The 13,854-nt window shown below is 40.6% G+C and overlaps 1 protein-coding gene across 1 annotated transcript; it reads right to left on the bottom strand.

The window, feature by feature from the left end:
- Positions 1-1,770: 1,770 nt before the first annotated feature.
- Positions 1,771-12,192, bottom strand: LOC126607035 (basic leucine zipper 34-like; the record flags this gene model as incomplete). Its single annotated transcript, XM_050274445.1, has 3 exons — positions 1,771-2,796; positions 3,029-3,235; positions 12,159-12,192. Coding segments are annotated over 3 exons (645 nt in total), but the record flags the coding sequence as incomplete, so codon positions are not given.
- Positions 12,193-13,854: the final 1,662 nt, after the last annotated feature.

Here is a 13,854-nt window from a genome sequence, read left to right as displayed (position 1 = left end):
AGAGTTATCGTGGTTCACCCCAAGGTTTGGGCTACGTCCACACTGATTGTATTATGTTTCTCTGTTGAAGAGGGAGAGAGAGCTTAGAGCTTAGGGGGTGTGAGGAAGCTTTGAGAGGGGGTGAGAGGCTTCAGAAATGGCCTCTGAGGGTGAGAGTGAGGCCTCTCCTAGAATGAGGGTAGGAGTCCCCTTTTATAGAATAAGGGGCTCCTCCTCTATTACATATTTGCCCCTTCCTTTATCCCATAATTACATTTAAGTCCCCTGAGTATTTGTACGAGATCTAAATACGAGGCCCTAAATATGGTATAAACAGTAGTCCCCCAAGTCTTCAGTCAAGAGAGTCTTTTGGCTGGAGACTTGAAATTCAGTCCATGTGTGGGCCGAAGTAACTAGATGTCGTCTAGAACTAATGCTTGATATGAGGCGGTGCCCAATCTGAAATGATGCTCAACTAGAAGTAGCACATGTTGCGAGGCCGCTCTGCTTGTAGCTTGTGTTGCCTTGGTTGGCTCAGCTTGTGGCGTTGAAGGTGAGGGAGTCCCTTTTATAGAATAAGGGCTCTCTCCTCAATACATAAGTGATGGGCTAGAGTTGATGCTCGTAGTGAGACAGTTGCTCAGTAGGCGGCGATGCTCTCTAATGGTGGTGAGGGAGTCCCTTTTATAGAATAAGGGCTCGCTCCTCAATACATAAATCATGGGTGATCTTTCAATGAAAGTGAGGGAGTCCCTTTTATAGAATAAGGGTTCGCTCCTTAATACATAGATAATGGGCTAGAGTCCCCCAAGTATTTTTCATGAGGCCCAGTTGAGGCCCAATATATGGTACATAATGTAGTCCCCCAAGTCTTCGGTCAATAGAGTCTGTTGGCTGGAGACTTCAAATTGAATCCATGTATGAGCCGAAGTGGCGGTTGTTCGGAGGCGGTATTTGTATACCCTGCACTGAAGCTTTGTAGGTGAAGCTTTGTAGGTGAAGCTTTGCAAGTGAAGCTTTGAAGCTAGAGCTCTGTAAATGAAGTCTTTGAAGCTAGAGCTCTTGTAAATGAAGCTTTTGAAGCTAGAGCTTTTGTAAATGAAGCTTTTGATGCTAGAGCTCTGTAAATGAAGTCTTTGAAGCTAGAGCTCTTGTAGATGGAGCTTTTGAAGCTAGAGCTCTGTAAATGAAGTCTTTGAAGCTAGAGCTCTTGTGAATGAAGCTTTTGAAGCTAGAGCTTTGTAAATGAAGTCTTTGAAGCTGATTTGACATGAGTGATGCTCATGCATGTTTATGTTGATTGACATGAGTGATGCTCATGGATGTTGTCATGAGTGATGCTCATGAATGTTAACATGAGTGATGCTCATGAATGTTGACATGAATGATGGTCATGAATGTTTATGTATGATTATCATGAGTGATGCTCATGAATGTCTATGTATGAATGACATGAGTAATGCTCATGTATAATTTGGAGTACTTGGCGTACTTTTGATCGCCTGGTTGGAGCTATTTTGGGCTTATGGGTTTTCGCCCTCTACACAACATTCCAGCCCATTTACTTTGGGCTTTGCCCTTTTTTTTTTTTTTTTTTTTTTTTTTTACCCTCTGATGGGGTTTATACATATTACCCTCTGATGGAGTTTATACAAATGTTTCCAAAATAAAAGGAAAATAAATTACATCATTCTGATGGGGTATTTATTCCTTGTTTTTTGCAGTGTCTCCATGTGCATCCCTTTTGCTTTCCTCTTTTCTGCTTTCCGAAATATTCTCCCAACAACATGATCTTTTTCTTTTCTTTTCTTTCTTTTTCTTTCTTTTTCTTTTCTTTTCTTTTCTTTCTTTTTCTTTTCTTTTTCTTTCTTTTTCTTTTCTTTTTCTTTCTTTTTCTTTCTTTTTCTTTTCTTTTTCTTTTCTTTCTTTTCTTTCTTTTCTTTTTCTTTTCTTTTCTTTTTCTTTCTTTTTCTTTTCTTTTTCTTTCTTTTTCTTTCTTTTTCTTTTCTTTTTCTTTTCTTTCTTTTCTTTTTCTTTTCTTTCTTTTCTTTTTCTTTTCTTTTTCTTCTCTGTCCACCCATGTTGCTTTGCAAGGTATCTTTTGATTTTCTTGATTTCTTTCCAATGCGTCTTTGTCTCTCCACCTCCACCCTCTTTGGCAGACTTGCTATTGCTTTTGCTTTCCCATGTGCTCTCGCAGACAATGGGTTGAGAGAATACTGTTGTAAAGCTATCTTTTGCTTTTTTCTCTAGAATGACAGCCTGGTCATTACTTTTGCTTTCTCTTAAATCAGGGCCCAATGTTTGGTGACGCTCCGCCGCCCGTCCGGATATCCGCCACTGCCATTAACGAGTCCGCCGAATCTTTGAACCACAGAGAGCCTCTTCATCATTTTCTTCTTACACCATTTACTCAAACATCTTTGAGAAGCTTATCCTGAGCCAAAGCAGCAATCCATTGCTTGATAGCACTATTATCAATGTTTAGAATCAACCTCTGGTGGTCTAGAAATGCAACCCTTGGTAACAGTGTCGATACCTCCGACTGTAATGTCGTAACGCCGCATTCAAGCTCTAAAATATATTGCAACCTTCTCACTCTCGACCTCTGTGCTGATTGCCAGTTTGCCAAAATCCTTTTGACCCTCTTGGGCTCGATTTTCGACTGCTGCTGGTCTAGATGAACCATCAATGGCTTCTTGTTATTATTATTGTCCTTCTTAATATTGTTTTCGTCATTATTGCTGTTCTGGTGGGACGGCGTAGATGGGCTGGAAGACGAGACGGTAGGCGGCACGGTCACCGACATGTCGTTCTCTTCAAAACCCAACTCCGACACCGATATACGTGGAACTCATAGGGAAATCACCAGAGCCTATCCGCCAACCTCTCCAAGATCTAATCTTTCCTGACATCATCCTCTTCCGGCGCTCTATCATGCTCGATATACGTGGAGCGGATCCGGCCCACCGACCTGACATGGTCCTGCACCTCCGTCGGTTTCTCCGTCTTTTACACTCTTCTGCAGATCCAGAACCCTTCGAACCACGAAGGCACATGGACATAAGCTGCTCGTCGTCTAGCCTGCCGAAGTCGAGGTTGTTGGTCGATCCGTGATGATGCATCATAGTGGCGGTGGGGTTCTGGCATTCCTCGTCAAGTATCAGCGGGGACTCTAAGAAGGCAATGGAGTCGCTAGCCGACCTCTGGTGTGCCCAGCGCCTGGCGGATGAGAAGTCGAAGAACTCGTAAATCCGGATCTGGGTCGCGGATCAACGGCTGCAACAGGAGAGCAGCTGGGTTGTCTGAGAGCAGCTGGAGAAAGGTACCCAATGTCGGGAGAGCAGCTGCGTTTTCGAAACTCAGAAATGGAGATCTAAGAGTGAGATGCCAAGAGAAAAAAGAGAGATCGAGTTCAGCTTCCATGGAGCGTGCGAGGCGGCTGACAAACTGGGCTTTCGTGAAGCGTTTGGTCTCGAAGGCGAAACATTACAGCCACTCACGGCTGAGACCATCGAAACAGCCATCTCTTCAATTGAAAGATACGAAGAGATTACCAAAATTTTTGGAAATTAAATCGGGGCTTGGAATTTGGAGAGAGAGAAGTAATGACACCTGACGGATGCGATATCTATCAGAGAGAAATGAGAGCGAGAGATTTGGATCTTTTTGTTTCTGGGTTTTTTCTGAAAAAGCTTTTGGTTGTTGTTGGATTTTTGCAGATTCCCGGTGGTGGTGAAAAAATGAAAGAGAACCGACATAGTTTTTTGTATCGTTTCCCACAGACGGCGCCAAATGTTGATGCACAAAACCGGATCGTCTTGGAACAACGTAAATCCGACCGTGAATCTGCAAGTAATGTAAATGACACAAGAGTTATCGTGGTTCACCCCAAGGTTTGGGCTACGTCCACACTGATTGTATTATGTTTCTCTGTTGAAGAGGGAGAGAGAGCTTAGAGCTTAGGGGGTGTGAGGAAGCTTTGAGAGGGGGTGAGAGGCTTCAGAAATGGCCTCTGAGGGTGAGAGTGAGGCCTCTCCTAGAATGAGGGTAGGAGTCCCCTTTTATAGAATAAGGGGCTCCTCCTCTATTACATATTTGCCCCTTCCTTTATCCCATAATTACATTTAAGTCCCCTGAGTATTTGTACGAGATCTAAATACGAGGCCCTAAATATGGTATAAACAACATTCATCTAGAGTGCCCCTAGAAAATAGAAAGTTGTCATCTACGAACAAGAGATGGCTTATACTTGGAGCATTTTTACAAATCACAACACCTTGAAATTATTGAAAAATTCCTAAAGTTGATTTGACTTTAAATTTATGTTAACCTCTATATATAAAGAGAAAAGAGTATGGTGAAACATTTATTTTTATTTTTTAAATAAACGATATTATCTACACTAAAAAAATATTTTTAGAGTTATAAAATAGACAATATTATTAACAAGGACAAAATTGTGATCTCCCAACATGCTTAAAATGAGTATCAAAACTCACATATTGTATGGTTAATCTTATTTTGTTTTTTAATTTATTAACTGAAAAATATGTTGTCACATCCCAGCCTGGGCCTTCACCACATCCCAGACTCAACTATGTCGTAGCACGATATTGTTCACTTTAGGCCCCGACCATGCTCTCACGGTTTTGTTTCTGGGAACTCACACGAGAACTTCCCAGTGGATCACTCATCATGGAATTGCTCTCGCGCGAACTCGCTTAACTTCGGAGTTCCTACGGAATCCAAAGTCAGTGAGCGGAAGGCCTCGTGCTAGGTAGAGATGAGAATATACATATGAGGCTTACATGATCCACTCTCCTAGACGATATGAGATGTTATATATGTAATCAAATTTAAATAGATATAAAATTTTAATTTTAAAATTTATAAATAAATAATAATAATAATAATAATAATAATCATAATCATAATAAAAACCCAATTGTCGGGAGACTACTAGTAATAATAATAATAATAATAATAATAATCTTAATGCAATTATTGCGGCATATATGTTGTCGAGAGACTGGTCAGGCGATTCAGGACCATGGATTTGGTCCAACAGTGCGATGTAAACAGCCTTGCAACTTCAACTTGCGGACCTCGGATTGAAATACTTCTTCTTCAAAGTTGTTCGTCCGCCCAGTACCTACAACATATCAAATTTTCAGAAAATTCCAACAGTGCGATCATCGCAGATGCCTGAAATACCAAACCAGTTTCCAATTTCCGCAGAAAACTGGACAGCCACCTTTTGAGTACCACAACTCCATTTCTGTAGCTCAAATCGAAATAGTTTCTTCATAAAAGTTGTTTGGTATCCTCCTATCCATATCATACTAAAATTTGAACTAAATCTAACAGTTTGACCTTCTCATAAGTTGCAGATACTCTTGACTCCAAAACTTATGGGAACCGTTTCGACTTTTTCGAAACTCACCGGAGGAGGAACACCAAGTGGAACTTATTGTTACTATTATTTACTGAGTAACCAAAATGACTTCAGAACTGTGAAATAAAAATAAAAATAAAAGGAATCAAACAAAAGAAGTGGTAGACCAAGAAAATGAAAAAACAAAAGATGAGAACTTAATCATTGCATTTTCTGTTTTGGCATATTTATGTGAATGGTGTTGGATTAAAGCCCATGTCACAAGTTCTATTTATTTAAAGCAATTTATTTACAGTGTGTAGAATTATTACCCTTTGCTTTAAAGCTTTGGTATTTATGAGAACAGTGTTGAATCAAAGCCCTTGTCACAAGTTTTATTTACTTTAAAGCAATTTATTTACCATGGACGGTTTTACCGCCTACTGCTTTAAGTTTTGATTTATGTGAATTGTACTTAATTAAAGCCATTGTCACAAGCTTTATTTACTTAAATGTAATTTATTCATTATGGCTAGAATTACCGCTTATTACTTTAATTTATTTATTGTACTTATCTTTTGTTACGATGAGTATATATATGACCTGAAGTTCTTTAATCAGATCAGAACCTGCAGTTTCTTGATCCTCAACATATAAAAATGATTGAACCTAAAGTTCCATCATGCAAAAAGATCGGGCATGAAGTCCCTTGATCCTCAAGATCAGGACATGAAATTCCTTAATGAGTACCTTAAGTTTGAAGAGCTGAAGTGCCACAACTTAATTGTAATAAAGGCCATGAGAGTCCCAATCCATAGGCTATTAAATAAGGACCATAAGTTCCTTGATGTATGTGAATGATAATATAATGCATATTTGCTAGAGAATTTACATCTCAAAGTTTTGATGATTATCGCATGTCATTGGGCATTGATGTTGAACACCCTGTTCCTCATGTCCATATTCAAAATGATTTAGCAGAAGTATTTATTAAGCGGATGAAATTGATTACCTGCGCTCTGCTCATGAAAAAGAAATTGCAAGATGGGTAAATACCATTTTACATAATTCATTATTAAGTTCGGTTAAGACCAGTTGCCAACCATCAATATTTCTCAGTACAACTCGTGTTTGGGCACCAGCCAAACATTACACATTTACGAGTTTTTGATTGTGTTATCTATGTGCCTATTGCACTGCCACAATATATTAAAATGAGGCATCAACACAAACTGGGAATTTATGTTAGATTTGATTCACCAGTTATCATTCAATACCTAGAACCCTTGACTAGGGATATATTTACCACATAATTTGTGGACTGTTATTTTGATAAGACAATTTTCCCGTCGTTAGGGGGAGAAAATATCATTCCAGAAGAATGATGAGAAAAGACCGTTCCAGAACAACGAAGAGAATTTGTCTTATTTTGATTCACGAAGCAATCAATAAGAAAATGAAATAGGAATAATTGAATGATGCAACGAAAGTGATGAAATCATATATACTTGCTGCAAATGTGCCTACAAGAATTGATGTCCCTGTTGGACAAAATAATATGGCAGCAAATGATTTATCTATTGCACGCCTGAAGCGTGGCAGACCCTCAGACTCAAAAGGTTCAGTCATTCGAAAGAAGAAGAATATGGCATTACTGAACTATTGCATTCCTGTAACATAACTGTTGCATGCCAGAAGCATGACAGTCGCCACATGAATACATGGTTCAGAAGGATAATCTGTGGACATGGGAATTTTGATATCTCATGCATGAAGTATGATAGACGTATAGGTTCCAATGACTCAACTCCCATAAGTGGAGATTAAAATCCAAGCTCTATAATGCTCAAAAAGAGGTTATGATCTGCATTCTCTAAATTACGACTATCCTGGAAGAGATAGTGTAATGCCCTTGAAAAGGCAATGGATATCCAAAGAAATGAAAAGTTTATATGCATGCGCATGCACATGAGAATATGAGATCACAGATTGATGATAACCAATGGTAATTTTGGTTTTTTACAAGTAGCTAGTAAATTCATCAATGAGCTGTATTAATATTTATGATATTAAAGAACCATATGGATTGAAGATTATGAGTTAAATACTCAAATAATATCGACATTAAGAATGATCATTTATCTTCGTGTGGGTAAAGATAAATTGATATTTGGTCCAGAAGTACCACATCTTAGTGAAGTATATGTTTTATTGTATTTGACACAATACATTGAATGAAATAAAGCTTATCTATTAATATCTCTGAGAAATTACAAATATGTGTATACACTTGAGTTAAAACAAACAAACAGGATGAAGCCTTTATAAATGTTGCTCATGTGACGCCTCAGTGCTCGGCAGTACCCCAGAAAGAAGAGGCATTGGAGATTGATCATGTGGCACCCCAGTACTTGGCAAAACACCAGAAGGGGAAGACATCAGTTGCTTTCGAAATCTAGCAACGAACCTCTGGTGATCACTTTGAATCCGACTTTCGGATTCTTGCAGCTGGTCAAGCTTTCTTTTCATGCTCGTCGAGTAATTATTTGCAAGCATGTGTAACACTCTATTCTCGTACTTGAGCCATCTGATCTCTTGTTTAAGACTTGCCACCTCAGCCATCAATGATTCAACTTGGCGAGTTTGAGCAAGTAGGCGTTGGCCCATATTGGATACAGAGCCCGCACATTGAATACTGAGAGCCAAAGAGTCTTGAATGGCCGACTCATGAGACCGTTTTGAAAGGATTCTGTTATCTTTTGGAGTGAGAAGATTCCTAGCTACCATAGTAGCGGTTATGTTATTCTTCATCATAGAGTCCCCAACCATAAGAGGACCATTAGAAGATAAAAAAGACGGGCGCCATATATTATCCTGACGCTGCTCGTTTGTATCACTCATAAAACTCAAATCTAAGCAAATGTTAGATGGGAAAGTCATTTTTAGAAATGATGAAGGAAAAATGAGGTCAAATAAAATTTTAGAAGTGCAAGGAGGGGAAAATTTCTATAGGCAGCAACTTTCTGAGCATACTCTTGAACACAATTGATGTCTCTATAAAAGAAGAGGCAACAGAGCCACTCGTTCAGAGATCAAAGAGGCACCGCTCTCCTAATTTTAAAAGCCAGATTTTCTTGAATAAAGTTTGTTAGCATTTTTCAGACGCAATCTCAGCTTTTTCTGCTATCACGTGCAACTTTGTTAAAGATCTCTGACAAAGTTGAAAAGGCGTAAATCTTACTATTCCAACTACAACATTGTTGCCGACAAGCGTGGATGACAAAGCCACATCCACACCACTACCTGTTATTGGGCAAATCTCTATATATGTCGACCTCTATTCTCTATAACAAGGCAGACCTACAGGAACACCTACGTCTTCTTCATCTCCGAGAATGCATCTTCAACAAAGCATCTCGAAATACTCAGTTTTCTTTCTCTCCGAGAATACCTCTTCAAAACAAGTCACACCAGAGCAAGATTATCTCATATCATCAGGGACGAGAGCAAAAGTATCTCATATCATGTAATCTCCCTGTCTTTTCCTTTGTCCTTGTGCTTACTTGCAAAGATAAAGATAAAGAAAGTAATATGTCGGAACCTCCACTCAAACTCCCGGTAAGGAATCGACTGTTTGGAACCTTTGCCTGGTTGCTTACCTTGCATTGCTCTCGAGTACTCATCTTCAACTATTGATATGATGTTGGCTATTTACACTGAAGCTGCCACACATGGATGAGTCACCAAGAAGTGATGAACCATTTAAATGAAAGGGTTACATTCCACTCCTGCATCAGTAGACAAATCCTAGAAGAGAATATGTCACACATGCAGGGGAAAAAACCAGGGAAAATACCACTTATGCAAAAGGAACAAGTAATGCAAGTGAAAATGATATATTGAAGCATGTGGAGACAAGCGCAACGAACACGTGCTGAATCATCCCCGACAAAGTCGAAGATCACTTGCCACGTGAAGCTCATCATGGTCCAATTTCATTCAAGATCAAGCCTCGAAAGTTCTTAAAGAAATCACAAGTCTGATTCAAGATCAAGTGTCCACCACCATTGAATCAAATTCTGCTCCAGATAAAATGAGTAAATTCAGACCTTTGATGCAAGTCTAGCAGAAAGCCATTCAACCCAATTCAAGAACAAGTCTGTGGAAAGTTAACAACAAGTAAATCACCTCTTTCGGCAACTTTGCTCGCTAAGGGACTGAAGCATAATGATCAACGATTAGCCTAAAGAATTTGAAATCAGAGGGAGAAACTCGTCAGGGGGAGCATCCAAAAACAGATCAAGATTTTAACAAGTTAATTGAAGACTTATGTGGGCATCCAAGGGGTAGTGTTGTAAAAAGTGGGTATGTATGCCCACATGCATATAGTAAGCCTTTCACAATGTTGCTTGTGATTTACTTCTATAAAAGCAAGTCTTCTGGAACACAACAAAAGATAGGAGATGAATGTGAGGGACTCACGAGAGAAAGAGGAAGGAAAACAAAGAAAGAAAAGAGAGGAAGGAAGAGGAAGAGAGAAAAGAGAGGAAGTAGAGAGGAGATAATAGAGAGAGTTATCTTTGTACTACACACATTCTCCACAAGACCTTTTGGAGCAGGAGACTTTCCTTAGTCGGATTCTTCTTAACAAGGACAACATTTGCTACCCACGTTGGATAATTGACTTCGCGGACGAAGCCTATGCCTTTGAGTTTTTCAACTTCTGTCATCATTGCCTCTTACCGTTCGACGTCATAAGATATTCGCTTCTGTCTCACTAGCTTGGTCTTGGGGTCAATACTTAAGCGATGACAGATGATATCGAGCGAGATGCCTGGCATGTCCTCGTATGACCAGGCGAAGACCTAAGTGTTCTCTTGCAAAAAAGAGATCAATGCCAACTGAATAGATGGTGACAAGGTGGTGCCAATCTTCACCATGCGATCTGAATAATCTTTTGAGATAGAAACCTTCTCTAGCTCTTTAACGGGTTGTGCTTGCTGGGTGAAAGAGTCATCTCGAGGATCGTCGGGTTGACTATTGCCACCGTGAAGATCCAAGTTGGCTTCGTTCGGGCTAGTCTTTATAACTGAGTCATGTATAGAAAAGGTTTCCTTAGGCACAAACAGGTGTTGTTGCTTAACCGAAGTGTTGTAACATGACCGTGCACTAAGTTGATCTCCTCTGATGTAACCATTGCCATAGAGGGTTGGAAATTTCATCAACAACATATGTGTGGATACCATGGCCTTGAGATCATTGATGCATGTGCATCCAAAGATGACATTGTATGCCATTGGGCAATCATTTACTAGGAAGTTAGTGGGAATGATAGTTGTGTAAGGGCCTGTACCAATAGTGAAAGGTAAGTGTATGCTCCCTATAGGTTACACGATATCACCGGAGAAGCTTATCATAGGAGAAATCTAGCGATCGAGCAAGTGTTCAGCTACATTAAGTGCCCTGAAAGCTTCAGCAAACATGATATTGACCGAAGCCCCCGTGTTTACCAGGATTCGTCATACTTCAAAGTTGGCTATGTGAGCCTCCACGATTAGTGGGTCGTTGTGAGGGTATATGATACCTCTTTCTTCCTCAAGGTAGAAACATAATGGATCCCAGTTAGGCTTTTGATACTTGCCTCATCTGATGTCTTCCACGTGAAACATTTGATGGCCAGGCCTTAAAGTTGTATCGCTGTTTTTCATGGCCCTATTGGAAGATTTAGATATGGGTGTGCCGCCGCTTATGGAATATATCATATTCACTTGGTGTTGGTTACAGTTATCTCTTGAAGGGTGAAAAAGGAAGCGATCAATTTTTCCCTCACGTGCCAAAGCTTCAATATGATCACGAAAGGTGATACATTTCTCGCCGTCATGGTCGTTATGCTCATGGTAGCAGCAAAACGTGCCCGTGTTCTTTATGGGCTTGTAACCCAACTGCCTCAGCATTGGCTTCGGTATCAAGTGTGCTATGCTGGGAAAATGGCCACGCATATGGCGTTCAAAGGTGTGTATGTCTCATACCTCGGGGTAGGGCCTGTTCTGACACGTACTTGGCCAACTGTGTTGACTGCCTAGGGGCGGGCATTATCGTGGCGATACCCTTGGTTATCGCGATAGTGTCCTTTACTCATTTTACTAAAATGAGACTGGTGATGATGGAAATCTTTCATTTTGCCCAGAGGTTGATATGCGTGTTAACTTGGCGAAGTATTAAGTAAGGCAGGGGGAGGCACCGTTGCCGTTTCGAAGGTCGAGGTTTTCTCAATTGGTTGGATCTGGCTTTCACTCCCTACTTGTTGATAAGGGGTGGTTGTGGGGGGTTTCCTTTGATATGTCCTTGCCTCGGCGAAGGCATGGTTGTAAGCTTGTGCCATCACCTCAGAGTAAGTCTTCCAAGTGTTGGCATTGATCATGTACTTAAAAAAACAATCACGTAGGCCTACCGTGAAAGCTTTGAGGGCAGTCTTATCGTCTGCCTCGGCACAATGGGAATACTCATGGCTGAAACGACTAGTATACATACGTAATGACTCGTCTGGCTTCTGGCGAATAGTGTACAAGTCATCCGTAGAGTGCAAGTGATTGGTCTGGAAAATGTGTTGAGAAACAAACAGTTTCCTCAATTCCTCAATTGAGTCTACTGTCTCATGTGGAATATGGCAATACCAGTTTAGAGCTTCTCCAGAGAGGGTGGAGGGGAAGAGAAGACATCGCTCTTCGTTGGTGTGCATCTGGTATGCCATGGTGGACTCAAAGAGGTTAAGTGTTCAATGGGGTCCTCATTTCCAGTATAGAGTTGCAAGCCAAGCTTCTGCTTTGTCTTTGCTTGGAGGGAGGTATCGAGGATCCTCCTTGTAAAAGGGCCAGGCCTAGGTTGGCTCCAATCAGGTATCTCAGCTTGTCGTTTGACCTTCAACTTGTTTACTTCTTTAAGGAGTTGTATGACAAAAGGGTCCTGAGTGGAGTCATGTACCACTGGAGCTTTCTTTCATAAATCTCCATCTCCTCTTGGAAGTAGGTAGGTTTGATCAAGAGCATGTTATTTTTCCCTGGACTCGCCGTACTGACTTCCAAGGTATGTCTGTCGGAACATCTCTAAGTCCCCTATACCTTTGTGTTCCTCTAGGACTTGTTTCCCCTTCCCCAAATTGGTAGCTAGCCTGGGACATAAGAGGGGACCGAGTCTTTCAGAGACCCTTGGGTAATTGATCTTCGAGCTTACATGGATGAGATTGTCTCGACGTTGCTTTAAGAAGTCTCGACAGTCGCGAAAGACGGCTTTCGATCATTCCACTCCTTCTGTAAGGAGGTGCCTTCCTCCACTCCTTCTGCTTCGAGTCGAAGTAGCTGGGTTGAGAGAAGTCTCATGTTGGTCGCCATTTCGATAAAAAGCTTGCTCCTCAACAGGAATACCCATGTCGAGGGCAAATGACCCTCCGTGTTGGGGGGCACATGGTTGACTTTCACATGGGTGATGAGCTCGTGTGTTTTAGTATATCTAGCCTCGTGGAGCATCTAGAAAACCTTCTTATACTGCTCTTAGAGGATCCCATTCTTCATCGCTATCTTGTTGTTCTGAGCTTCCAACTCATCGACTTTAGCCTGAAGAGTAAACTTTTTTTGTTCTTTCCTTCGTTGCTTCGCACCAGGTGCAAGAAGGGTGTCATTCTGTGTGATATGGCTCCTTCGCTCCCCATGTTGGAAAGGGATGCCTGGTCAAAAGGGAGTGTACGAATGGTGGAAACCAGCTTAACAAAGCTAAAGAGAGTGGGAATAAGTGTCGTTTCCACAGACGGCGCCAAATGTTAATGCACAAAATCAGTGGGGACTTTAGTACAATAGAAAGTGTCAAGTTTGTGACCTTTGCTAGATTGCTCCGGTCACTAGTGTGGATAAGTATGTAAATGGATAGAGATAGGGAAGCAAACATAAGATATACGTGGTTCACCCAGACTGGCTACGTCCACGAAGTAGATGAGTTCTCATTAATTGTGAAGGGTTTACACAAGTACATAGGTTCAAGCTCTCCTTTAGTAAATACAAGTGAATGATTTAGTACAAATGACATTAGGAAATATTGTGGGAGAATGATCTCCTTTTATAGAAGAGAGTTTCTAGCTTTGTTTTGACATTGACACGTGTCGTGTTGTGATTGGCTTCTGATGTCAACACGTGTCGCACTGTGATTAGCCTCCTGGTTGGAGGGAAACTCTTCTGGGTCATTGACGATATAACGTTAACCGGTGCTCAGTAGTTTCAGGATTGGTTAAGTATGGTACAAACAACTTGTATAATTATGTAAAACGTAACGTTGTGATCAAACTCTTGCAAAAAATAAATAAATCACAAGATAAATGTTAAGGAGACTCTCTTAAACGTAAGACTTTCTATAGACTATTTGTCACGTTGTAGAGGTCAATTCTTGTGCCAATATTATAAAACAGTATGAAAAGAAACATGAAATGACAAAGAGTCTATGAAGAGTAATTT

This window comes from Malus sylvestris, chromosome 16 (genome assembly GCF_916048215.2).
Source record: "Malus sylvestris chromosome 16, drMalSylv7.2, whole genome shotgun sequence".
In the NCBI taxonomy this organism is placed as follows: Eukaryota; Viridiplantae; Streptophyta; class Magnoliopsida; order Rosales; family Rosaceae; genus Malus; species Malus sylvestris.
This window is presented reverse-complemented; position numbering and strand designations above follow the sequence as displayed.